The sequence below is a fragment of the Phyllostomus hastatus genome, unplaced genomic scaffold (assembly GCF_019186645.2).
Source record: "Phyllostomus hastatus isolate PE091 unplaced genomic scaffold, TTU_PhHast_1.1 phas_scaffold_385, whole genome shotgun sequence".
NCBI lineage: Eukaryota > Metazoa > Chordata > Mammalia > Chiroptera > Phyllostomidae > Phyllostomus > Phyllostomus hastatus.
Genome location: NW_025334026.1, coordinates 4,065,816 through 4,091,482, shown reverse-complemented (window position 1 = coordinate 4,091,482; position 25,667 = coordinate 4,065,816). Strand labels below are relative to the sequence as shown.

The 25,667-nt window shown below is 47.3% G+C and overlaps 1 protein-coding gene across 3 annotated transcripts in view; it reads left to right on the top strand.

The window, feature by feature from the left end:
• MYH11 (myosin heavy chain 11) overlaps positions 1 to 25,667 on the top strand; it is a 118,773-nt gene that overhangs the window by 41,485 nt on the left and 51,621 nt on the right. For 2 of the 3 annotated variants that reach the window (XM_045819290.1, XM_045819292.1), the window contains exons 4-6: positions 9,912 to 9,939; positions 23,770 to 23,872; positions 25,522 to 25,542. In XM_045819290.1, the coding sequence (XP_045675246.1) occupies positions 9,912 to 9,939; positions 23,770 to 23,872; positions 25,522 to 25,542 (152 nt within the window). The remainder of the gene's footprint in view (positions 1 to 9,911; positions 9,940 to 23,769; positions 23,873 to 25,521; positions 25,543 to 25,667) is intronic. The other variant, XM_045819291.1, reaches the window with a different exon arrangement.

The following is a 25,667-nucleotide window of genomic DNA, read 5'->3' as shown; positions in this document are numbered from 1 at the left end:
GAATTTACAGGGTAATGCAGCCATCACCATAATCTAGTTTTATCTTTTATCATCTCAAAAAGAAATCTTATGCCCATTTGTGGTCACTTTTCACTCCCACCCCCAAGTCCAGGCAATCAGTACTGCCCTTTCTGTCTCTCTAGCTTCGCCTATTCTGGACATTTGACGTAAATGGAGAGTGAAGGATACAATATATGGTGCTTTGTGACTGTCTTCTTCCACTTAGTGGAATGTCTTCAAAGTTCATCTGTGTCGTAGTATCTGTCAGTGCTTCACCCCTTTTTATGGCGGAGTAATATTTCATTGTATGGATAAGTCACATTTGTTTATCCTTTTACCAGTTGATGGACATTTTATTGTTTTGACTTTTTGGTTATTATAAAAAATGTTAAGTAGTGTAATTTTTTCTAAGATGGAAAACAAAAGCTCTGTCATATGATGGATAAGTTATTGATTACCATTCCAAATAATCAGTACCCTTGCCACCTAAAAAGTATTGAGGTGCAACAATGATCACAGTGAGGTTAAGTCCCACCGTGGGGGGAATATTCGGACTGTGGGATCCAGGGCCGCCATTAGGCCAACAGGCACCTTTATAAAATTAGAAAAAGACACCCCTTTCTCAAGGCACTTTTCCCCCATCTGCTGGAAGATTGTTGTAATAAACCTGCACACCAACAGTGACCAATATGAATGGTCCCCCCCATGGAGTTACGCAGTGTACAACTTATACCACTGTCCCTGGCAGCCCAGAGGGGGCATGCAGTAGAAAGGCCCCCAACTTGGCTCTAGGGCACTACGGTGTCAGAGAAAGTATCACAGAGGAAGTGACTGTCACGATGCCATTTCAAGAATGGGTTAGGGTATGAGCCCCAAAGAACTGAAAACAGGCCTTCAAGCAAGAACATGTACTAGAATACTCATAGCTCCACTTACCACTGCAGCCAACATATAGAAACAACCCAAGTGTCTACTGATGGAATATTATTGGGCCATAAAAAAAGAATGAAGTTCTGAAACATGTTACGACAGGGATGAACCTCAAAGGAATCGTGCTCAGTGAAAGAAGCCAGACACAAAAGGCCGTTTGTTATATTGCTGTATTTGTGTGAAATGTCTAGAACAGGTAGATCCAGAGAGACAGAAAGCAGGTTGGTGGCTGCCAGGCATTATGTGGAGTCAGAGTGGAGAGTGACTGCTTAATAGGTGTGGGGTTTTATGTTGGGCTGATGTGAATATTTTGGTACTACATAGAGGGATTAGCTGCACAAACTGGGAATGTAGTGCATGCCACTGACGTGTTCACTTTACATGGTTCCTTTTATGTTATGGGAATTTTACCTCACTGGAAAAAAAGAAAAAGAAAAAAGGGAATGGAGTAAGCAGGAGGAGAAGTGGTGGAGAGGATGCTTCGGACGGGAAAATACAGTGTGTGCAAAAACTGGGAGGGGGCGGCGGCAAACTGCTTTGCACGTACAGAGAACTTTGCTGCCTTGTGTCAGACACAAGCTCGGGCTCAGGAAAGACCAGAGGTCTCCAGGAAATCAATTTCCGGGGCTCCACATGGGTCAGCAAGCAGTACCCGCACTGAGCCTTTCTTCTGCCCACAGCCAGAGCTCTGTGAGCTTCCCACGCTGGGAGGCCATGTGTTTCCGATGGGAATGTCCAGGCCAGAGGTCTCCGGGTCACTCCCAGCACAGAGCCACCCTGGCAGCTTCCAAGCCTCCCCCTGGAGCCTGCTCCCCCTCCTGGGGACCTGTGAGGAAAGGCCTCAGGACAAGCCTCTGACCCTGTAAATCTTGTGTGCTGTGGGAGGCCTTCCCAAAGTTGCTGGGAAAGCCTGCCTCTCTCCCCAAAGCAGGTGGAGCAAGATGGCTTGTCTGTCTGTCAGTCTCAAAATCACTCCTTAAAATAGTAGAAGGTGTCTGGGCCAGCCCCAGGCATTCTCTGTCTGCCTGGGTTCTGATCACAGGGTCTTGGTTCCTCCATCCGCTTGCCCCTCTGGCCCTTCCTAAATCAGTCTTTAACTGGTTTTCCGTTTTGCTCTGTTCCCATGTGGATCTCCCTCTGGGTGGAAGGTGGAGGCACAAGTATGCACATTCCCTGAATTCTAGCACAGGGAGCTGGTGGCAGTGCCAACACACAGGTGCCTCCCACCCACAGGAAGGGTAACGCTGACTTCTGTCTCTCTCCAGTGTACGGGGGAGATGAAAGGTTTAATGTCTTCTTGTTTTTATCCTGAAGGAAGTGCCACCAGTGCATGAGTGCGGCTTTCTGAGGAAGGCGAAGCAATGCCTTGACAAAAAGCAAGGGCTTCGGTGTCATGCAGACTCTGGGCTTGAGACCCAGCCTGCCACCTCCTGGCTGTGTGGCCATGGTCATTTTCTAGAGCTGCTGTACAAATTGCTGCAAACTTGGTGCCTTCAAGCAACAGGAATTTGTTCTCTTACAGTTCTGGGAGCCAGGGGTCTGAAATCAAGGTGTTAGCAGGATTGCTTCTTTCTGGGCACTCTGAGGGAGGGTCCAGCTCATGCCTGTCTCCTGGCTCAGGTGTTGCCTGTGGTCCTTGGTGTTCCTCGGCTTGTAGACACATCACTCCCATCTCCACCTTCTTCGTCACATGGCCTTCTCCCTGTGTCACTCCCTCTTCTTTCTCTTATAAATGAGGACACCGGCCATCAACTTAGGTCTTACCCTAAAACCAGGATGATCTTATCTGGAGATCTTTAATTATGTTTGTAAGATCTTTATTCTAAATAAGGTCACCTTCTGAGTTTCTGAGTGGATATATCTTTTGGGGCCACAGTTCAACCCACTGCCGTGACCTTGGGAAAGCGGCCTCACTTCTGTGCTCTTTTCCTCATCTGTTAAATGGGGCTGATGCCAGTGCCCACCTCAGGGGCTGCTGTGGAAATTCAAGGGGTCACCATGTACAAGAGGGGCTGAGCCCAGGCCCATGGTACAGTGAGCGGCGGCTGTTTCTTATCTCTCTTTCCTAAGCTTTATGGTTATAAAGGTATCCTCAGGAGCAATACAGGCTATTTTCATGTTGACTGTTTTTGGTGGGTTGAGGGAACGTCTATACAGACTCGTCGCACAAACACCAACAGGATAAAAGATGGAGAGAAAGTGAGTGTCCTCCCTTCCTGCCTGTCCCTCGGGCTCTTGTCCTCTCTGTTGCCAGTAACAAGAGTGGGTTCATAATATATCTGACAGATAGGTAAGTATTTGAGGGTTTGTGTGTGTGTGTGTCCTTTTTAAAGCATAAAAGGTATAATGCAACATTCCCTAACCTTTTCTCTTCTAGCTTAATGTATCTTGGAGAATGTTCTGCATCAGTCCATGAAGATTCTTTTCAATGGCTGCCTCATGTGCCTTTTTTTTTTACTGTACCAGAATGTATTTCACTGGCCTGCAGGTGGTAGGCTGGTTAAATGGCTTATTTCTGGTCTTTTGCTTTCACTAATGTTATTGCAGAGACCAGCTTATGTGTCTCTTTTTGGGCACATATGGGGGGTCCCTGCTGTGGGTGTTTCTGAGGGGTTGTGGGCAGCCCGGGCATCACAGCAGGGGCAGGGTGTGTGCGCCTAATCACAGTCAATGCAGCTGGACTGGAAGACAGGACTGTGTGGTGATGGAGAGTTCCCTCCTCTGTCCTGCGTGTCCCCATGGCCCTGCTCCCTGCAAGGGCTTCCCCTTGGCCATCAGCTCAGAGATCAGTCTTACCTGAGGGGCATCTCTCCACACTCCTGAACATGAGCCCCAGAGGCAGATGTTACCCAAGGTAGAAAAAGTAAGAATGAGAATGAGAAATTAAATAGCCTTTTGGCTCATCTGCCTTTTGTTCTGAGGATGTAGCCTAACTGAATCATCAAGTCACCAGAATGTCCATCTGTAATCTGAGGGAAGAGACAGAATTGGTCAGAGGTGGGCATAGGATCCGTGGAGTTTCCCTGGTCATCTCCTTTATCTTGCCCCAGGGTAGCCTGATCTTCCTTATATGGTGGACATTCCCTGATCTAGACATGCCCATTACTGTCCTCTCTGGTCCCCAGTGAGCACAGGTGTTGCCTTCTCCCATCCCATTTATCCATCTATCCATCCATCCATCATTCCATCTAATCAATATAATTGAGCACCTACTATGTGCCAGGTACTAAAGCTACAATGTTAAACAAAATGGACAAACCAGCTCTTCCCTGATAAAACTCGCTTTCTAAAGTAGAGAGAGGGCCAAATATGAGGTCATTCCAGATGGTTCTAAGTGGTGTGAAAGAAAGAAACAGGTTAATTTTCGGGTATGGCATGCACCCCAGTGAACGGAATTAAAAAGGCCTCTCTGGGAGTAGAAGCCCTTGAGATGATGGGAAGGAATCAACTATGGTAACAGCTGGGGGGAGAGTATTCTCTGTGAAGATCAGGTAGCTGTTTAGACGCTGAATGTGTATGTAGGGGGAGGTATTGGTGATGAGAGAGTGGTGCCAATGAGGCAGGCAGGTGGGGGACATCTTGCCAGACCTCATAGGCCATGGCTGGGAGATTGAGGGCCACCAGGACTCACCAGCTGGTTTTTTGACTTTGGGTGGTGGGCACCCAATGCAATATACAGACCATGTATCATAGATATGTATACTTGAAACCTATATGATCTTATTAACCAGTGTCACCCCAATAAATCTAATAAGAAAGAAGATTCCTCTACTGCAATGCAATACCGCCTCACACCCATTGGAAGGGCAGCTATCAAAAACCAGAAAGCAATGTGCTGGTGAGGGTGTGGAGGAACTGGAACTCCGGGGCACTGCTGGAGGGAATGTAAAATGGTGCAGCCACTATGGAAAACAGTGTGGCAACTTCCCAAAAAGTTAAGCAGAAAAAACCATATAATCCAGCTGTCCTGATCATGTAGTCAAAAGAAGTGAAAGCAGGGATTTAACCGATGTTTTTACACCCATGTGCTTAGCAGCACCATTCACAACGGCCACGAGGTGGAAGCAACCCAAGAGTCCATCAACAGATGAATAGACAAGCAAAATGTGGTAGACCTGTACACTGGAATATTACTCAACTTTAAAAAGAAAGGTCATTCTAACACATGGATGAACCTTGGGGATAGCATGCTAAATAACATAAGCCAGTCACAAAAGGGCACCTACTGTATGATTCTACTTAGACGGGGTTTCTACAGTTAAATTCATAGAGGCTGAATGTGGAATGGTGATTGCGGGGGTCTGGGGAAAGGGAGAATGGGGAGTTAGTGTTTCACGGGTATGGCGTTTCACTCTGGCAGGGTGAAAAAAGTTCTGGAGATGGATGGTGGTGATGGTTGTACAACAGTGTGAATGTGCTCAGTTCCACTGAGTTGTACACTTAAAAATGGTCACAATGGTAAATTTTATGTTATGTATATCTACCACAGTGTTTTAACTTTACATGAGGAAAGGCTGCCCTGTGAGAATGGCACAGGGGCACAGGCAGAGCAGGGAGATGGGGGAGGAGGATCTGGGTCAAGAGCTGTGGTTCTTAGGCCAGGTGCAGCAGCAGTGAAGGGACAAGTCTTCAGATTTGAGATCCAATTCTTGGGAAGCAGACCCTTCCATCCTGGAGGCCACTTCCTGCCCTGGTTTCGTTCTTCCCACCTTAGAGGTTAGCACAGCTGCTCCCCTAGCCTGGGCAGTAGTCCTCACTCCTTCCTTTGCCTGGTCCCTGCTGGCCTTCCCAAGCTGCCTTGTCCCCTGGTGCCTTCCTTCATACCCCTGGAGCCTGAGCCCCTCTGGACCTATGTTCCATTTCCTGTGCACTGTCTCGGAAAAGCAGAAAGAGCCCAGGCTCTGACTCACAATGATTCAAAACCCGGCTTGGTCATTGAAGTGGCTGTGAGGCTTTGGGCTATCGAACCTCAACCTCCTCAGCTCTGAAAGAGTTTGGATCAAAGGCCACACATGGGACGTGCCAGACAGTGTGTCTGGACCACAGTAGGTGTTCAGTAAATAGTACGTGTTGGATTCAGATTCTGCCTCATCCACATAGTAGCTCTGTAATTGTGGGCGAGTTTTAAAATTTCTTTGTGCCTCAGTTTTTTCATCTGTAATATGGGAATAAAAAGTGTATTTCATAGGATGTGTGAGGGTTGAATGAGTTAATACAAGTAAATGCTTAAAACAATGTGAGGCACAGAGGAGGTGCTAAGTGTTAGATACTATCGTGTGGTAGTTTCAGGACCTAGCATAGTGTTGGATACCTGGTAGGTACTGTAAAAGTATTTGTTGAATGAATGAATGAATGAATGATTCCGTTTCTTCTGTGTATATTGAGCTTCTGCATCAAGGAACTCATGTCTTCTAGGTTTGGGGTTGGCATTTTTCAAAGCTCACCAAGCTAAACTTTCTCTGTGTCAGGGTTTAGGGCTTGGGGGCTAGGGTTCCAGGAGCAGGGGGATGTGGGGGACAGGACAGGATGCTTCTGTCTGTGACGGGTCTGTTGTTTTGTGGGGCAGAGACACAAGCAGAGACAAGAGCACAGGGGCGGTGGAACTCTGGAGGTGGAGCATTGCCTCTATCTTGGGAATGGGCAGAAACCAGTGATAGCTCCAGAGTTTCTGGGAGGGGCTTAGAGGCAGCAGTGGATTATTTGAGGAGGCTGGTGCGGAGGTGCTTATTTCTTTGAGCGATGTTGACTATCTGCGATAGTTCGGGAGTGCTGACAGAGACTTACAGTCAAGACAGCCCCTGGCTCCCTCACAGTGGGGAAGCTTCCTGGAAGATGTATCATCTTTGAGACTGGGAGACCAGGAAGTAGCCAGGGAAAGAAGAGGAAGGCCTTCTATGCAGAGGGAAGAGCCTGAACAAAGAGGCATGGGATGTGTTCAGGGGTTGTCTCAGGGGTGTTGTTAAGAGTGAGGGAGGGAGGTAGAGGTGCCAAGGCTGGGGAGGTGGGCAGCAGTCAGTCATGGGAGGCTTAGGAGTTAAGTTAACATGCTCAGGAGTTTGGGCCTTATCTAAGGTCAGTGGGGAGCCAAGCAAAGATTTAAAAACAGTTCTTTAGCTTTTTGGTGCTCTCTGGGCAGCACCATGGTGGTAGGTGAGAACGAGCACCTTATGAAAGGCTGCAAAAAAAGAGCCAAGAAGAAAGTGGCCGATCCATTTTATAAGGAAGATGGCTATAATGCAAAAGCAACAGCTTTGTTCAATGTAAGAAATATGCGAAACACACTAGTCATGAGAATTCAAGGAACCAAAATCGCATCTGATGGTCTCAAGCGTCTTTTTTTTTTTTTGAAGTGAGACTAGCTGATCTGCAGAATGATAAAATTGCATTAGAAAATTCAGGTTATTTACTGAGGATGTTCAGGGCAAACCTGTCTGCCTGACTTCTAGGGAGTGGATATTACCCATGACAAAATGTGCTCCGTAGTCAAAAACAGGCAGATCATGACTGAAGCTCACGTTGATGTTAAGACTACCCATGGTTATTTGCTTTGTTCATTCTGTGTTGGTTTTACTGGAAAATGAAACAATCAGATTCAGAAGACCTCTAATGCTCAGCTTCAACAGGTGCGCCAAATCTGGAAGATGTTAGAAACCATGACCTGAGGGGTGCAGACAAATGACTTGAAAGAAGTAGTCAATAAATTGATTCCACTCAATTTATTGGAAAATACAGAGAAAGGTCTTGCCAATCTATTTACTCCATAATGTCTTTGTTAGAAAAGTCAAAATGCTGAAAAAGGCCGAGTTTAAACTGGGAAAACTCATGGAGCTGCATGGTAGGGTGCACAGTTCTGGAAAAGCTACTGGGGTTGGGACAGGTGCTGAGGTTGAATGAGCTGATGAAGCTGAGCTCCCAGACCAGAATCTGTTTAAAATTCAGACATTTAATAGTGACCATTAAAAAATTCTATTTATGATTTTACTTTATTTGTTAAAGATTTTAATTATTTATTTTTAGAGAGGGGAAGGGAGGGAGAAAGAGAGGGAGAGAAACATCAATGTGTGGTTGCCTCTTGAGTGCCCCCTACTGGGGACCTGGCCTACAACCCAGGCGTGTGCTCCGACTGGGAATCGAACCAGCAACCCTTTGGTTTACAGTCCAGTGCTCAGTCCACTGAATCACACCAGCCAGGGCTCTATTTATGATTTTTTAAAGAGCGACTTAAAATTTGCATACCAAAAATTCACTGTTTTACACTTAAAATGGGTGTTTTCAATGGTGTTCAGTGTTTTCAATGGTGTTCAGTAAAAGGACAGAGTTCTGTAAGCATCACCACAAACTGAGAACCCCAAATGATCCTTCATGCTCGTGTGCAGTAACACCGTCACTGCCCCCTACACCCCTACAGCAAACACTAATCTGTTGTCTCAATGGATTTGCCTGCTCTGGACATTTGATGTAAATGGAATCATATGATATGTGGTCTTTGTGTCTGACTTCTTTTACTTAGTATAACGTTTTTGAGGGGCTTCCAGGTTGTAGCATGAATCAGTACTTCATTGCTTTTATGGCTGAATAATATTCCATGGCATGGCTATTCAACATTTTGTTTATCTAGTCATCAGTTGATGGACATCTGGGTTGTTTCTATTTTTTAGTCTTTATGATGATGTTGCTGAAAACATACACTTGTAAATCTTGTAAGATATGTTTTCAGTGCTCTTGGGTAGATTCCTAGGAATAGAATTATTGGGTCATATGGCAAGTTTATGTTTACATCTTTTAAAAACATCCAAAGTGGAAGAAACTTGGAGAAGAGTTTTACAAGATTGAAGGAGACCTTTGATCCTGAGGGTCTGAGCTCTGTGATGATGGAGATGGAGCTGAGGAATGGTCTGGAGAAATGCTTGCTGCTTTGCCGTTGTCCACCAGTAGATATGATGCTCTGATTTCTCAGTTATGGTTGATTGGTTGATGATTAAAGTTGTTGGTAACTCTCCCCGTGTCCATCATAGAGGAGGAAACAGGCTCCAGATCCTGGCTCCACCCTCTGAGGCCACTTTGGGAGATGATTGGTAATGCCTTCTTGATCACTTTGAATCTCCTGATGCCCACTATATCTGCCAGGATTCTCTGGTAGTGAGCAACAGAGCCTCACTTGGCACCTAATCTAGGGAAGGAATTTGTAGAGAAGCGTCTGAGAGCTCACAGATGGGATGGGAAGACTGGGAGCCAGCCTCAGGAAATGACGAAACTGCTTGGGCTCAGGGGACAGGCTGTGAGGCCCCCTCAGGGCTGTGTCCACCACTGTCATTCCCTGTCCTAGATCCAGCTTGAAGGACCTGATTGACACAGTCTGGGACCCATTCTTGCTTCATGGCTGGGGAAGCTGGAGGGGCAGCCCCACCAAGACTGTACATGGTGGCAGGGGCAGGGAAGGGGTCATGTCTCCTAAAGGAACACAGGATGGTCTTCCTGCAAGAAGAGGGAACACTAGATGCTGGATTTAAAAAAAAAAAAAAGAGTGTCCACTACCCCATATTCCAGATGAAGGAACTGAGGCATGGAGAGGTTAAAAATACTTGCCCAGGGCTGCAGAGCTGGGAAGTGATGAAATGGATCCCAGTCTTTCTGGGTCCAAAGTCTGTGTTCTGTCTGGGACGGAATCTGGACATAGTGGCTGTCCCAGGACCCCTAGAGCTGGTGGGGCTGGGAAGGTCACTGCCCCCTGAACAAGCCAGACTCTAGAATCTTTCTTTGGCTGCCCCCATGACCTTGGGGTCAGGAGGAGTATCTAAAAGAGCCCTGCTGCCCTCTTGGCTTTGGTCTTGTCCACTATGACCTGGGCAGTGAGCCCAGCTGGCCCCTTGTCACCGTAGTGAGGCCAGTGTGCAAGGGCTTAGAATGGGAGGTCCAGGGGGCCCAGGCTCTCAGCCCAGAGCTACTGCTAACTCACGGCTCTCTTTCCTTTCTGTTCTCAGATCGAGAGGACCAGTCCATCCTGTGCACGTAAGTGGAGCTGCTTTTTCTTCTGTTTTTCTGGAGTTGAAATTCAACCTATTACATAAAGAAGAAGGTCCATGAGGGCAAGGCTCTTTGATTTGCTTGCCATCCCAAGCACCTTGCCTCATAGCTCATTAGGGAGTGGTGCTCTCTAGATATTTTGTTGAACAAATGCTCTCGTTCTGAGTCAGGCACACCTACATTGTCAATGATACCTGGTGCCATCTTGTTTTGCACGGCCCCCCACTTTTAAACTAGCATTTATTGAGCACTTACTGTGTACCAGGCCCTGAACTAAACACTTTATGTGCAGAATTGCATCTAATTGCAGATGCAATCTCTATGGGTAAGGAAGTCTTGGCTTGTATTAAAAAGTGCCACTTTATAATTTCACAATTAACAACTATATCTGTACAATATTTGCTGTTTCATGTCATTGTTTTTGAGGACTTGAGTACATGGTCAGAAGATAATTAACTCAACTTAGAATCATTCAGAGAATCTTCACCATTCAGGAAAATCCCTCCTGTGGTAGGCAGAATAATGCCCCCGCACCCCCCAGAGATCTCCACATCCTAATTAATCCCTGGGACCTGTGATTATGTCAGGTTACATGGCATTGGGGGGTGGGAATGAAGGTCGCAGTTGGTAGTAGGGTTGCCAGTCAGGTGACCTTAAAGTAGGGAGATGATTCTGGATTATTCAGGTGGGCCCAGTGTAGTCACAAAGTCATTAAAACTAGAAAAAGGAGGCAGAGGAAGAGAGTGAGGCAGTGATGAATGTGAGAAACACTTGACCTAAGATTACTGGTTTTGAAGATGGAGGGTGTCTAAGGTGACGGGCAAGGTGGAGAACAGCTCTGGAAGCGGAACAAGGCAAGAAAATGGGCTCCCCCCTCGTGCTCCCAGAGAGAAGCACAGACCTGTTGACAGCTTGGTTTTAGTTCAGTAAGATCCACATCAGACATCTGACCCCCAGAAGTTGTGTGTGTGTTGTTTTAAGCCACTAAGTGTGTGGTAGTGTGTTGCAGCAGCAAAGGGAAACTAATACACCACCAGCCCCTACACCCACTCCTGCCACAACTCATTGTATATTTAACAGATTTAATGGGCCAGGCCCCCTGATGAGTTGTAGGCATGAACCAAAAATAAACGTGATCCCTCAAGAGGGAAGATAGCCACTAGAACAATTATCACACACTTCTCTTGTGTGCTATTTGAATTTACTATTTGACCCTGTGAAGGCACCACCTTTCAGAAACTTTTATAAAATACATACACATTTTTTAAAAATCAGCCAGGTAACTCTGTAATTACAAACTATGAAAATATTGAAAATATGGAGAATGGAACATGTAAGGAACTAGGAAGATGCATTAATAGGAGGAGTTATAATCAAGGAGAACAGAAAGTCTTACCCAGAGAAGTAACATTTCAGCAGAGATGACAAAGAAAAGAGGGAAAGAGTTTCCATTGTGTGCAAAGGTCCTAAATTCAGATGGACCATGTTCTCTCTGAGAAACAGGTCTGTTTATGAGAGAATGCCCCCTAGCAAAAGTTCTCTGTGGGAGAAGAGCCATTGTCGGACCTCGAGGTCGTAAACCCAAGGGCCAGTTGAAACCAAGCAAACACTGTTAATATGTGAAAAGGACCAGGTGTAATATAGTAGGGAGTGGTGGGGAGCATGCTGAAGTGGCCCATTTGAGGGGGCAGCAGCTATTTCTCTCCAGCCCACTATTGCCATGGGGGAGTGCAGGCCCAGTGTCTCCAGACACCCCTACATTTGAATAAAAGCTGGCAATCTAGTTGTTTTTTTTAATGTGAAATGTCCAATTTTTGAACATTAATACCTAATTTGCATGAACACACACAGAGCACCATTCAGATAAATTCTACCTGTGGGCTCACTCTGGTCAGTGGGCCACCTTGTTTACAACCCCTGTCCCAGAGCCTTGGGCCTGGAAGTATCCTCAGAGATACTTCCTGCCACACACACAGCAGTTAGTTGCAGGCATTGCAAGAAATTTTCATGGAGCATCTAAATCTGGAATGATTCACTTTATTTGAAATGAAAGTAGATTCAAGTTGGTCTCAGTAACAATGCTTCCTGTCATTCACTTGTATTCCAAATATCGCTTTGAGTGGGAGGGAAAGGGGCAGGGCGATGAACATGGTAGGGCGTTGGATCAGACGCAGCCAGGCTGGTTATGGCCAGAGTGAGTTGTGTGTCAGGGTGGCCATGGCCCTGACAAGTGGGGTTCAGCACTGGGGTCTCAGTTGCACACGTCGCTGAGGAGAAACCAGCATGTTCTTCAGGAAGAAGACAAACACCTGCCTACCTAGTGCCGGTGAGGTCACCGCCGATGGACAATGTGTGCCAGAGTGAGGGCAAGAATGGGACAGGGGACCCTGCCAGTCCCCCCTCAGGGCTCGTTCCATGCCCCCCTTACAGTGTGGGTGTCTGGCCATGCCAAGCACACTCTCTCTCCTGCATTGTCTGTGTTGCACACTCAGGATCCCTGTGTCTAGTTGATGTTTATACACAGGTGGTGCAGTCCAGGGATCTTGCGTACAAAGCCATGGATGCATTACTTTAAGGCCGTCTTAAGGGATTTTTCAATGTTAACTTTCTGTGGTTTTGATGACTTACATGCTGTTGGTACCCAACCTCCATGTCAAAGGAGACTCTACTTCTCTGCTCATGTCTTTAGGGACAACCTCTCTAGAATCCAGGTGCATTCGTGGCAGGGGCCTTGGGGTGTCAGTGGATCATGTCACTGAGAGACGGTAGGGTGGGGGTTAAAGCCACACCATCCAGGTTGCAGTCCTGGCTCTGCCCCTCACTAGCTTGGATCTTCAGCCACAAAATGTAACCTCTTCATGGCTCCCCATTCTCACCTATAAAGTGGGAAAGTGTGGGGATGAAAATGGTATTTGATTCATAGGGCTGTTGTGAGGATTACATGAATAGTAATATGTATATGTATATATTTAAATGAGTGTATATATGTATGTATAAATGAGTATATGTATACTTACATAAATGTGTGTGTATCTAAGTATCAAGCTCTGTAAGACATCATACATGACTTACAGGGCTTGGCTTGGCTCTCAGCCAGGTGAGCTATTATCATGCGTGTCCTGGAAGAATAGAGGCAAAAACCCATGGATCAAGTCCAGTCACCTCATTTTTCATAAAGGAGATCAGAAAGGTTAGGAGATTTTCCCAGAGGCACACAGCAAGTATTTGTAAATAGTGAGACTTGGAGCTAAATTTCTTGAGACCAGGTAAGGGCCCAACCCTCCTTTGTTGGCCTTTAACAATGAGCAACAACCCCAACTGACCCCCGTCCTGCCATGGACTGTGGACAACAGGAACTGACAAATGGCTGGCATCCTCTGTGTTTAGCGCATAGATTTAGGAAAAACAGATCTGCAGCCTGCCTAGAGTAAAGAGAAAGAGCCAGCCTTGGGCAGGATTTGGGAGAAAAGTTTCATGTGGGAGCAGCAAGGGCCAAGGCCCTGAGTTAGTGACACAGTTGCCTTTCGAGGGACAGAAGGTCCAAGCAGCTTGTGCAGGGAGAAAGGAGGTGGGTGGAAGGATGTGGTCAGCGAGGTGGTCATGCAGGGCCTGGCAGGCCAGGGAGAGTGTGGACCAGAGGTAGACCAGACCTCTGACCATTCAGGGAGGCCAGAAGTGCCCCTTGGGGGCATACATGCACTGATCCTCTCAGGTCTGGGGGCGCTTGCACAAGTCACCTGGACACAGCACTCCCCACTTGGGTCACTCTGACTCTGTGGCAGGAAACACTGGTCTCAGGCCATTGTCCTTTCCAAGGTAGGTGACTCAGGACACTCCCCCAGGGCCAGCATCGACTCTTATGAAACTGAGGCTTCTGAGGGCTTTGCATCGGGTGCTTCACCCAGGGGCTGCATTGCCTCCCAACCAGGCCCTCCCCACCATCCCTTTCATTCTGTCTTTGAAAAACTACTTTCTGGTAAAGGCCTGCAGGATTTTAAAAGATTTTTTTTTTGATCACACAGCACAGTTTTACAAGGACATGGATATCTCAAGAGGGCCGCAGCTGTAGTTAGGGGGTGAGGCATGGATCTGGGTTCCATTCCTGAGTGTCAGCAATGTGTTCTTGGGCAAGTTGGGTAAGTCTGCAAGCCTCAGTCTCCTCGTCTGTACAATGGGGATAATAATTGTTTCTGCCTCTGAGGGCTGTTGGGAGAATTGAAGGAGCAAGGCAGGGAAGAACTGAGCACGGTTCCAAGCACCTACTAGGTGCCCCATAATTGTTAGCTGGTGTTCCGAGGCAGTGGTGGTGGTGGTCAGTACTAGCTGCAGTTCTGCTGAGCCTTGCTTGCAGGAGGCTCTATATGCAGGAGAGAAACCCAGGCTTAGGGATCAGAATGCCGGCTGTGCGGGAACCTCTGCAGGCACAGCTCTGGGGATCCCCGAGTTAGAGCTCTGTGAAGAGTCGAGTCGTTGTGCTAGAGACCATCTGTGACACGTTTCCCTCCCATTTACACACATCCCTTTTGAATGGCTGCTAATGCTCCACGGAGCTATTGAACCACTTAACCAGATTCCAGGTGTCGGATTTGGGGGTCATTTTCAGTTTTACCCTCTAAAGATTTTTGTTGGCAGACCTTTCCCTGCAAATTCCTCTGCTTGTTTCTTTGAAGATGGGTTCCCAAAGAGCAGGATCACAAAAGCCAAGGCCGTGCATGGCGAATCAGGGTCCTGCTTCAGGAGTTCGGTTTGAGAAGGATTCATGTGGCTGACTCGGGCACGGAGTGGACGGAGCAGGACATGGGCTGTGACTCCCCAACCTCCTTTGCCTGGCACCGTGGTGATGATTTTGGCTGTATAGGCACATTATTATTAGATTAATAGTGCTCTTTAAATGCAATCACTTTTTAAGAAATGAAATCTTTATCTTGAAATAATTTTAGGTTTACAAAATATGTCAGAGAGAGTGCAGTGAACTCCCATGCCCCGGTTCAAGTGTCAGTTTCCCGTGACATCACCATCTGATATCACTGTGGTACACGTCTCATAATCAGGCCCCAGCACTGGTGCCTGACTACTAATTAAACTGCAGACTTTGTTTATATTTCACTAGATTACCCCCAATATCCTCTTCCTGCTCCATGACCCCATCAGAATACCACGTTCCATTCAGTCGTCCTGTCTCCGAAGGCCTGTTTGCTGTGACAGATTCTCAGATTCCCCTCACTCTGTATGACCTTGACAGTGTTGATGAGGGCAGGGCAGGGATTTAGCAGAACGTGCTCAGTTTGGTTTGTCTGATGTTCTCGTCACTACGCAGGGTTGCAGGTTTTACAGAAGAACGGCGCAGAGAGAGGTGCCTTCTTCGTCACATCTCGGGAGTTCATGATACTCGCATGACATCCACGTGATATTGATGTGACCAATCACTAGTGATGTCAGCCTTCATCACCTGGTTAGGGCTGTGTCTGCCAGCATCTCTGCTTCAGTTTCCTTCTGTGGTGTCATCCAAGGTAGTGATGTCTGGGAAAATCACTGTTTTACTGTTCAGGTTTCCAGGGTGGGGCAAAAGTAGGTTTATAGTTATTAGTATGGAAAATAATACAATAGTTAATAAATAATAATAGAATAAACTCTGTTTTGTGTACTCACAACTGTAAACTTCCTGGTGCCTCACCCTGTACGTTTTCTGACCATGTGCTGCCTGAAACATCTCGGGTACCCCTGGTACGGGACCTGCCAGACCTCTGTCCCTAACGTGGCAGCACATCAGTCCCTGGGCACCTGGTTGAAGAGACCAATGGCCCGGATAAGCCCCAGACACTCTTGATGCCGTGGCTAGTGTTGGAACTGGAAAAACCTGTGGTTTTATTTGGTGTCTTGGCGTTTGTGAGGCAGCTGGGCCAGCCAATGAGCTGGCGGGAGTGGAAACGCTCATTATGGGTCATCCGCACAGAGGACGCTGAAGGTCTATGAAGTCCGAGCTGTGCATACCCCTCTGTTTCAGGGTGGAAAGAGGGCTTGGTGGGTGGGGCTCTGGAGGGGGGTGTCAGGGAATAGTCTCCTCCATCAGAGGAAGGGGCCTGGAGCGGCCCATTTGGGAGTTTGAAAGGGGTGAGAACCATGAGCTGGAGGAGCAATGGAGGACCCTGTAGATTCTGATTAATATTTTGCTGTGAGAGTGTCTGGCTCTTCCCCCAAATGTCTGACCCATCAGTGCAGCCTGCGGTAGAAAGATTTCTGGGTTAGCTGGTGTCTACAGGAGTGGACCAGGTGACCAGGAGGTTTCCTGGTCTTAGTTTCTGGGGATCCTGGGCTGGGAGTGAGCCCACCCTGGGCCAGGGTCCTCTGCATGTTAGCTGACTCTTGGTTGAGGAAGTGAAGTGGTGGGGGCATTCAGGTCCCTTTCACTCCCAAGGAGTGCTGTGACAATACTGGGAGGCCCCGAGCAAGGCCATGTGAGGCTCCAGGACAGGCCAGATTTTCATTCTGGAGCAGCCAGTGCCCCAGACAGAACAAACAGCACAGAGTCCCGGGCTCAGCTCTGCCACGTCCTCACGGTGTGACCTGCAGAAAGTGCTTAGCACAGCACCTGATAACACACACACATGTTCTTTTAACCTCCGACTGATACTTAGCATTTCAAAAAAGACAACAAATCATGTTATAAACAGAGTTATTAACAGATATTAACTGTAACCGGCATTCTTTATAGACTTTTGCTGCTCCAGCTTTTGCTATGTGTTTACAGTTGTGAATGACGAGTTCTGAGTCGAGGTGCTAAGGAGTTCTTATCGCCTTGCATGAAAGTGGAGCCTGCTATCTGCTTCTCAAATGTGCTTTTCCAGCCTTTTTCCTCAATGTTCCTTATAACAAGCTCCCAAGGTCAAAAGGACAGACTTGGGCAATAAATATTTATTCTGCACCTACTGGTGCCAGGAGGTGCTAGGCCCCGGGGGTCTTGGGGGTGAACCAGATAAATAAAAATTTTGGATGGTTATGGTTATTATGAAGATAGTGAAATGCACTGATGGAAGAGTTGGACAGTTTGTAGTTAGTTTGATACTGATGTATAGAGAAAACTGGAAAATAATAAAACGGGGTAATTATTAATTCCAGAGAAAACTAAAGCAGGATAGAGGAAAAGTTACAATGGACGAAGGGTCCCCACTGCATGTAGTGTTTCTGTCATCTTTATAGTGCAAACCCCAAGTGCTGATCTGACCAGAAATAGTGTTTGTGACCAGATTACCTCTATGGGGAAGAGGCGAGGGTTGAATGGGACCTGAATTCCCCTTCTCCATGGTGAGAAATCAACATTCTATGCTTAACAGTGAATGATCAGAACGAATGATGTGATGCCACTTAGGTAGGTGGTTGTAAATGCTAAGACAAGCTGCTGACCTGGTGTTTCCTGCCTTTCCAGCATCTAGAGGCCACCTACAGCCCTTGGCTCATGGCCCCTTCCTCCACATTTAAAGCCAGTTTGTAGCAGCAACAAATCTCTTTCTCTGGCTCTCCAACCAGCCTTTTATAAGGGCCCTTCTGTAATTACATTGGGTAACTAGGATAATCTAAGATAATCACCCAATCTCCAGATCCTAAATTTAATCATAGCTGCAAAGTCCATTTTGCCATGGAAGATGATATAGTTTCATGTTCTGTGATTAGGATGTGGACATCTTTGAGGGGGACATTATTTAGGCAACCCGAGAGCCAGGCCCATGTGTGAGCCATGTGTTACCTGCCAAGGTACCTGGATAGAAAAATGACAGTGCTCATCTGCATCCGTAGAAAAATAGCGTTGCTCAACCATCATCTATTGAGTGAATGAATTCAGTGTGGTGGCAAAAGGGAGTAGGGTGGAATGTGCCTCACAGACAGCTTCATAGCTGTGTGGCCCTGCACCGGTGGCTTAACCTTCTGAGCTGAGTTTATGGAGAGGCTCCAAGGGTGAAGACGAACCCACCCTTCCCTCACTCTCAACACCCACATCAACACCAGGTTCTGCTTCCTCTAAAACAGCATGGTCTAACAGGACTTTTCTGTGATGATGGCTGCTGAGCTCTGGAAATATGACTAATGTAACCAAGGAATTAGAGTTTTATTATTTAATTTTAGTTCATTTAAATAGCCACCTATGACTAGTGGCTCCTGCACTGGACAGTGTGGTCTAAAATATTTTTCATCTCTGTCCACTCCTCAGATTCCATTGCCTCTCCCTAATTCATTTAATGTCTGAGCCTCAGTTTCCCTGCTTGTAAAAAGGGTTCAGTAGGTGCTCCATTGGGCAGCTGTTGCAGGGACGAAAGGAGTGAGTTTATGGAAGAGAAGAATGAGAAGTGAGTTCATGGAAGAGTTCATGAGAAGAATGCCACTGCCTGGTGGCCGCCACCCAGTAAGGATCAGCTGCTGGAACAGTGATCACTATTTACTTACTATATTGTCCCCTCCTGTAATCTGGTCTGCGCCCTGCAGCTTGATTTCTTCCCCACTGGTTCTCAACACCCATCCCCTACTGAAGTGGTTTCCTGTACTCACTAGAGTGACATCAACACTTCTTACTCCGGCCTAGAAGGGTGTTTGTGATCCAGCCCAACCTTTCTTCCCTCATCACTCACTGCCGTCCTCCTCCCTCCGACCCTCCAGCTGCACCGGCCCCTTTTTGTTCCCACATGTGTCCTGTGTTTCCTGACAGTGTCCCTTTGTCCCTGCTGCCTGGTGCTCTCTTACCTTGGTTCTTCCCATGGCACTGCTTTGTGTCTTTCAGGGTCCAGCTCCTCCTCAGCTGTGCCATCAACGGCCGGCCCCTCACCTCAGTCCTCTCAATTCTGTTACCCTGATAAAGTGATAATAGCCACCTCAAATGGTCTTGATTATTTATTCATTTCCTTCTCTAGTGCCTGCCTCCCTCCTGGAATGTATGCTCATGGTGGAGGGGGACACTCCTTGTCTGCTGTCCACCAGCACACTGCCCTGCTCGTAGCCAGTCCTCAATAATAAGGAGGCATTTGGCCAGTGTGAAAAGGCAAATCCCCAAAATCACTCAACTGTTATTTGAAAGTACATTCGGTCACCTCTGAACCACCAACAGCTTAGCTGTCCTTATTAAATTTTATCTTGGCCATTGCTAAAATCAGCCGAAGTGACTTGAGGATCTACAGGTTGATAGCAGGGTATAAGCTTTTGGAAATAATCAGTGATCAAGGTAAGCCAGGTTGGGACTAACAGTTTGCTACAGGTGATTGGCAGCTGAGATACTGACAATTGAATGGATGTCGTTGTTAGACACGAGTTCCGTTGGTCCAACGTGAAGTTCCTCCGGTGCGAACAAGTTGCAAGCCCTGGCTGCGGGACTAGTACGTCGAGGGGCCCCGAGTCAAGAGAAAGCTGTGTGCTCGCAGAGTACCTGTGTGTGCTGCACAGGAGGGGTTAAGGGAGAAGGAGGGTGGTGGGCACATGAGATTAGAGAACAGTGTGTGGGGTCTCCTAGGTCCTGGGAATGAGTTTGACCTTTAATCTAAAGTGGACAGGAAAGACCTGGAAGGCTCTGCCAGCACTCAGCAAACTCGGGCCAGTGAGCCACATTTGGCGCCTGTCTGTATGTTTGTAAATAAAGTTTTATTGGAACTTTATAACATGCCCATTGTTTATACATTTCCTTTCATGCTACGAAGGCAGAGCTGAGTAGTTGGGATAGAATGTGTGACACACAAAGCCTAAAATATTTACTGTCTGGCCCTTCATAGAAATGGTGTGCTGGCACCTGGCTTAACAGTGGGGAAAAATTATATAATTTATATTTTAATGATAGTATGAATTGAATGTTGAAGGTAATGATCTAAACAGAACATATAAGCATTAGGGGAAAATGGTTAGTAAGTAATAATATCTAACATCTTTGTGTACCTGGCTTTGTTCTAAATGTTTTTTATATATATTCACCTGTTTAATCCTTATAATAATCATACGAGCTTTTATTATACCCATTTTATAGATAGGAAACTGAGACATGGGAATAGTTCAATGACTCGCTCAAGGTCACACAGGTAACTGGCAGAGCAGGGATTTGAACTCAGGCACTCAGGTCCTGGGGCTCATTGTGCTATTTTGCTTATTGATGCTGCAGGGGAAGGACGTGTGAGGGAGCTGGAGGCAGTATTCAGAATGTCAGTGCTTAACTGGGCTTTGTAGGGTATGCAGGAGTTGGATAGCACAGATGCCAGAACACTTTGCCATCTGCAGGAGTGGGAATCACATGAGGACCAGGGACTGAACAGCTCTGAGATTCAGAGCCAGTTTGGCTTTACTATCAAGGACAGACCACCAGCTGAAATGAACCTGGGAATAGTGTTCAACACTGGGAGCCAGCACCAGCTACTTAATTCATTAAGTTATACAGTAGAAAAATGCAGTGCCCCTTGTTTAAAAATCATTACAAATTTTGCCCTGGCTGGCGTAGCTCAGTGGATTGAGCATGGGCTGGGAACCAAAGTGTCACAGGTTCGATTCCCAGTCAGGCCACATACCTGGGTTGCAGGCCACGGCCCCCAGCAACCACACATTGATGTTTCTCCCTCTCTCTCTCTCTCTCTCTCTCTCTCTTTCTCCTCCCTTCCCTCTCTAAAAAATAAATAAATAAAATATTTTTTAAAAATCATTACAAATTTCTAGATGGCTATAAGAGCATTAAATCAAGCACAGGACCCTCCTCGGGGAGATCCCTGTGGAACTGCCCAGGTCACATACCCGTAAAGCCTGCTCTGTGTGGGGCTGAGGGCTGAGGGGCCACTGGGTAGCTCCTTCCAGCCTCTGGCACTGAACTGATTCAAAAGACTTGGTGGTATCATGGTTACAAGGCCATGCAGCTGTCTATTGTCAAGAATCCAGGTCTTCCTCTAGGAGGAGGGGCCTGGGCTCTAAATCCCCTAAGAAACAGGACAGAGGATTAGGGTGCTCAGACCAGGAAGGTATTTTCACCCCCAGAGTCAGAGACCAAAAAAGCAAAGATGAATGTTTCTGAAGCAGCCCTGAGTACATCAATCTTCCGACACCCTGAGCCTGGAGCTTGGGGTGTTTTCTTTGGCAGAACCTCCCAGGACAATTTATTTTTATCAATAGAACTTGGAAACTGTGGAGCCAAGCAGCCCAAGCAGCCCACACGGGGAGAAGCAGATTCCCAGAGCCTGTGTCCCACTTCCCCTCCCCTACTAGGTGGAAGGAAGACCAGGCCAATGTCTTTGTTGTGGAAGCGAGGAGGAGGGAGACGTTGAGGGCAAAGGTGGAAAACGAGAAAACCGGGGGAAAGGGAAGACAGGCGGTACTGATCCCGGGGCACTGTGTGCTCTGCTGTCTCCCTGACTCTTGTCTTGAATCTGAATGGGCTCGGACCACCTACGGAGGTTGGCCACACTGAAATTGTCTCCTTCCTCCTGCTCTGATCGGAGTCCGGCCCCTCCAGTTTGGGCAGATGTCTGTCAAATGTTCTCACATTAGACTGATGGAGTCATTCATATTTAGGTGTAAGTGACTGGGTGGCTTGGTTTTTTAGTCCCTGGTTACATTTTCAAAGAGCCTATTGAGGTAAGTGAAGGCACCCGGAATGTATGGATAACTCTTTGGTGAAGTGGTGTCAGAGCTTTGCTTTGTCTTTCCTGCATTTCACCCCCTTTTCTCACTTATCAAAATAAAATGTGGGCTCAGGCATCAAGGAGACCCACGTTCAAATCTCATACCTTCTCTTTTTCCTGTCTGTGTGACAGCAGGAGCAGTCAGAACCTAACACTTTGCTTCAGCTCTCTGAGTCTCAGTTTCCCTAGGTGAGTGACAGGGATAGTCAATAACTTCTCCCTTAGGTTGTCAGAAGGACTACGTGAACAGATTTGTGAGGCCAATGCCTCATGTAGAATAACCCTTCAACAAATACCAATTCCTCTTCCCTCCCTTCCTCTGGTCCTAGAAAGCAAGTTCCTAGAGGGTTGGGCCTGTGTCATGAAATCACTCGTTAAAATGTAGTAAAAGAGTTCTGATTGCATTGGAATTAGAGACCCGACTTTCCAATTCTGCCCTGACCTTGCTGTGTGGCCTAGGGCAAGTTGTTTACCCTCTCTGGGCTAGCATTCCTCTTCTGTAATAACATGGATATGTCCTACCTTCAGGACTGCGAGTAAGAGAGAGAATGCATGTGAAACTCACAGGGTCTCTGCTCTCCCTTCAAAGTCCATTCTCTCCTTAAAATTTAAGAACACTTTATTATTTTTGGACTTGGTTTTACCTCCCATTCCCATTTCACAAGGTGCCTCTGAGGCCATGTGGAATGATGTGGCCTTTGGGAATAAAGACCGCTGGGGAGTGACGGACAGTGCTGGAGACTTTTCTTTGTTCCTGGTGATCAAACCCTTGATTTCTGGACTGAGGGGCCTGTCGGATTGGATCCAGCAATTAAAGGCACATGCTGCTTCTTTCTTTCTTTCTTTTTCTTTTTAACCATGAGCAAAGTTATTAATGGGCCCTTGGTAGAGCAAATTAATTTTTTTACTTCCTAATTAGGAAGAGGAGCAGGGACCACACTAGCACTGGTGGCACTGGTTCAGCAGGGAGAACCTTGAGCTGACCTCAGGGTGGACAAATTCTCTTCCAGACTTAAAAAAAAATGGTCTCTTTTCAGAATATGCCTTTCAGAATATTCAGTGAGCTCAGAAAATGAGAGAGTGTGGACAAAGAAAGGAGACACACACACACACACACACACACACAGAAAATGGGAGGAGAGGACACGAAGGAAGAAGGTTGAGTTGAGGCTGTGTCTGTCCCTCTCGCTAGGAGTGGTGGGAGTCAGAGGCAGGGTCTGAACTCTTGTGTGAGCCTTCAGATCCCACCACAATGGTCTCCAGTGGCCAAGAGAGGCAGATGGCTCAAAAAGGCCAGCTGGGTTAAAAAAAAATCTACCCTCATATTTTAGGAATACTCTTGATAAGACAGTGCCCTGCTAATCTAAACTTATCCATCTTTTACACCTCAGCATGAATTACTTCCATGAGGTTCACCCTTTGACACTGAGCTAACCACCTGACCATCGAAGTGAGGTTCTCCAGGGGACAAAGGGGCTTCATCTGTCCAGGGACTAATGGGATACCCAGTCTTTTTCTTCTGGAAGGGGAGTTTCTAAAGTTTTTACTGCAGGTCTCAACACCGTGAGAGGTACTTATGTCCTTTCTGGAAAGCTGCCTCTTGCCTAATTTTTCCACCTCTGACAAAGCTGCTGATATCTTGTAAGAAGAGAAGTTGCAGTAAAACTATTCTGTATGAACCCTGAAGTAAAATCTATGGACTCGGCGATAATGATGTGTCAGTACAGGTTCATTGCTTTGACAAACGTATCCCACTGGTGGAGGTGTTGAGCATCGGGGGCGGGGGGGGGGCGTGCATGTGGGGGGCACAGAGGGATGTGGGAACTCTGTGTACTTCTCACTCCATTATGCTTTGAACCTAAAACTGCTCTAAAATACACAATCTGGTTTTTTTTTAAATTCCAAATAAGCCTAAGTTTGGACCTTGGTCCAAAAAACTCTGGTTTTCTCTTTCACCCTCTTCAGCTGAATTCTTCCGTGCATCCTCCCTCTCAGGAGTAGACTGAGATACTGGTCTGGGTTTGAGGCCTAGCCTGCTGTCTGCCAGCAGTGGGAATTTGGGCAAGTCCCTTTCCTGCAGATAGCCTCAGTTTCCCCATTTGGCAAATGACATGGAGCTGCAGAAAGGCACCCACAGAACACCCATGTAGGACTATCTCCAGTGGGACACTGTCCCCATTTCTTTCAGAGGTGAGTCCGGAGCTGGGAAAACGGAGAACACCAAGAAAGTCATCCAGTACCTGGCCGTGGTGGCTTCCTCCCACAAGGGCAAGAAGGACACGAGCATCACGGTGAGTGGCAGTCTCTGGCTGGTGGCTGTGCCTTAGCACAGGGGTGTCCAGGCTCATGGCCTGACTGAGCTGCGGACAAGCACTGTTAAAGGGGGCCAGGACTCAGCATTGTAAACACTCAGGTCCCTGTTTAACTGTCTCTTCCCCTGACGGCTCACAATAGGGATCTTTTTCTGCCTGGGGGGTGGCGTTTGGGTCTGGGCAAGCCCTTGCGTCAGCCAGGGTCATCATCCAAAGGCTTCTGTTTTGTGAAATGGGAGGAGCCCTCTCCCTGCCACAGTGAGGAGTCTTGCTTTCCATCAGGGTTTCTCCACAGTGGCACCAGTGCCACTTTAGACCAGATAATTCTGTACTATGAGGCATCTTATGCACTATAGGGTATTTAGCAGCATCCCTGGCCTCTTCCCACTAGATGGTGGTAGCAACTCCTCCCTCAGGGTGACAACCAAATATGTCTCCTGACACTGCCAGGTGTCTTCTAGGGGGCACAGTCACCCTGACTGGGAGCCATGGCTTTGTGGGAGTCTGTGAACCCCCTAGTGTGTGGCACCCGTGCCATTCCTCAACGTGTCCCTCTGACAGGGCCCCAGGGGATGTACCGCTGTCACTCAGCATGTGGGCTTCGGTCCAGTGCCAGTGACTGAGCCTCTGTCCTGTGCCAGGCTCTGCCAGATGTGCTCCAGTGATGAGTCCAAGAAATGCTGTCATTCTAGGCACTGAGCTCCCAGACACATGGGAAAGAGGGGGCATCGTCAAGTAACCATACAGATAACCCCATGATGACTCAGTTTGATTAAGGGCTTCAAAGAAAAAGAAAAGCAGATTTCTAGAATGATCCCTTCTTGGGTCCATCCTTCTCTTCCTTCTCCTCCTCCAGCCCTGCCTCGTCTGTCCCAGAGGAGGGGGCAAACAATGGGGCTGTTGAAGGACCTTTCCAGCACCTCTGCTGAGGGTTTGGGGCAGGAGAGATGGCAGAATGGAGGCCTGACAATGGGTTGGGTGTCATTGGTTCCTACTATTTTGACTTGCTACCGGCGCTCAGAGGCAGCTCTGGAGTAGCCATGGAGACCAGCTTGTCTAGAGGCCCTCAAAGGTCTGGGGCGGGCACTGGTGTTAGCTTCAGGAATCTTCCTCCCTCAAACAAATGCAGAAAACCTAAGGTCTGGCATTTCTGAACTGCCTCTGGCATTCTGTAGAGTGAGAGACAGCCCCAAGGTTTGCGTACCAGTTGACCGCTGCTTCCCACAGCCTTTCCTTTCCCTAGAACAGTAAGAAAAAGAAATAATATGACTTAACAATAGTGACTGATCTTTATCAAGCTCACACTGTGGTGCTGAGCCCTTCTTTCTCTGCACATGTAAACACGACTCAGACAGGATGTTGTCTGATACGGCCTTAAAGATCCCACCGTGGCCCCTGCAGTTACAGAAACCTTTGAAACATCTGGGTCTATAAGAGATTAGAAATGGGAGTGAGCAAAACAGAGGAAGAAAGAGAATCAAAGAGAACTTGCTGCTGTCCTAGTTACCTTGGGGAATGCAGGCTGCCTAGGGGGGCAAGGGACTGAAATCATCTATTCTCCAGCTCCTGGTGTACGTGTGATTGAAATAACACTGACATTTGTTTTATACTGTATTGTTCAACCACAGCAAGGCCCATCTCTTGCCTACGTGAGTAACTGGGAGTGTTATCCTGGCGTGTACGGGAGGCACGGAGTGTATTTAGATCTGCATGGTCCTGTTGCACCCACTGAGCCCCATAGTTGACAGTAGAGTGGGCTAGCCCCCAAGTTTCA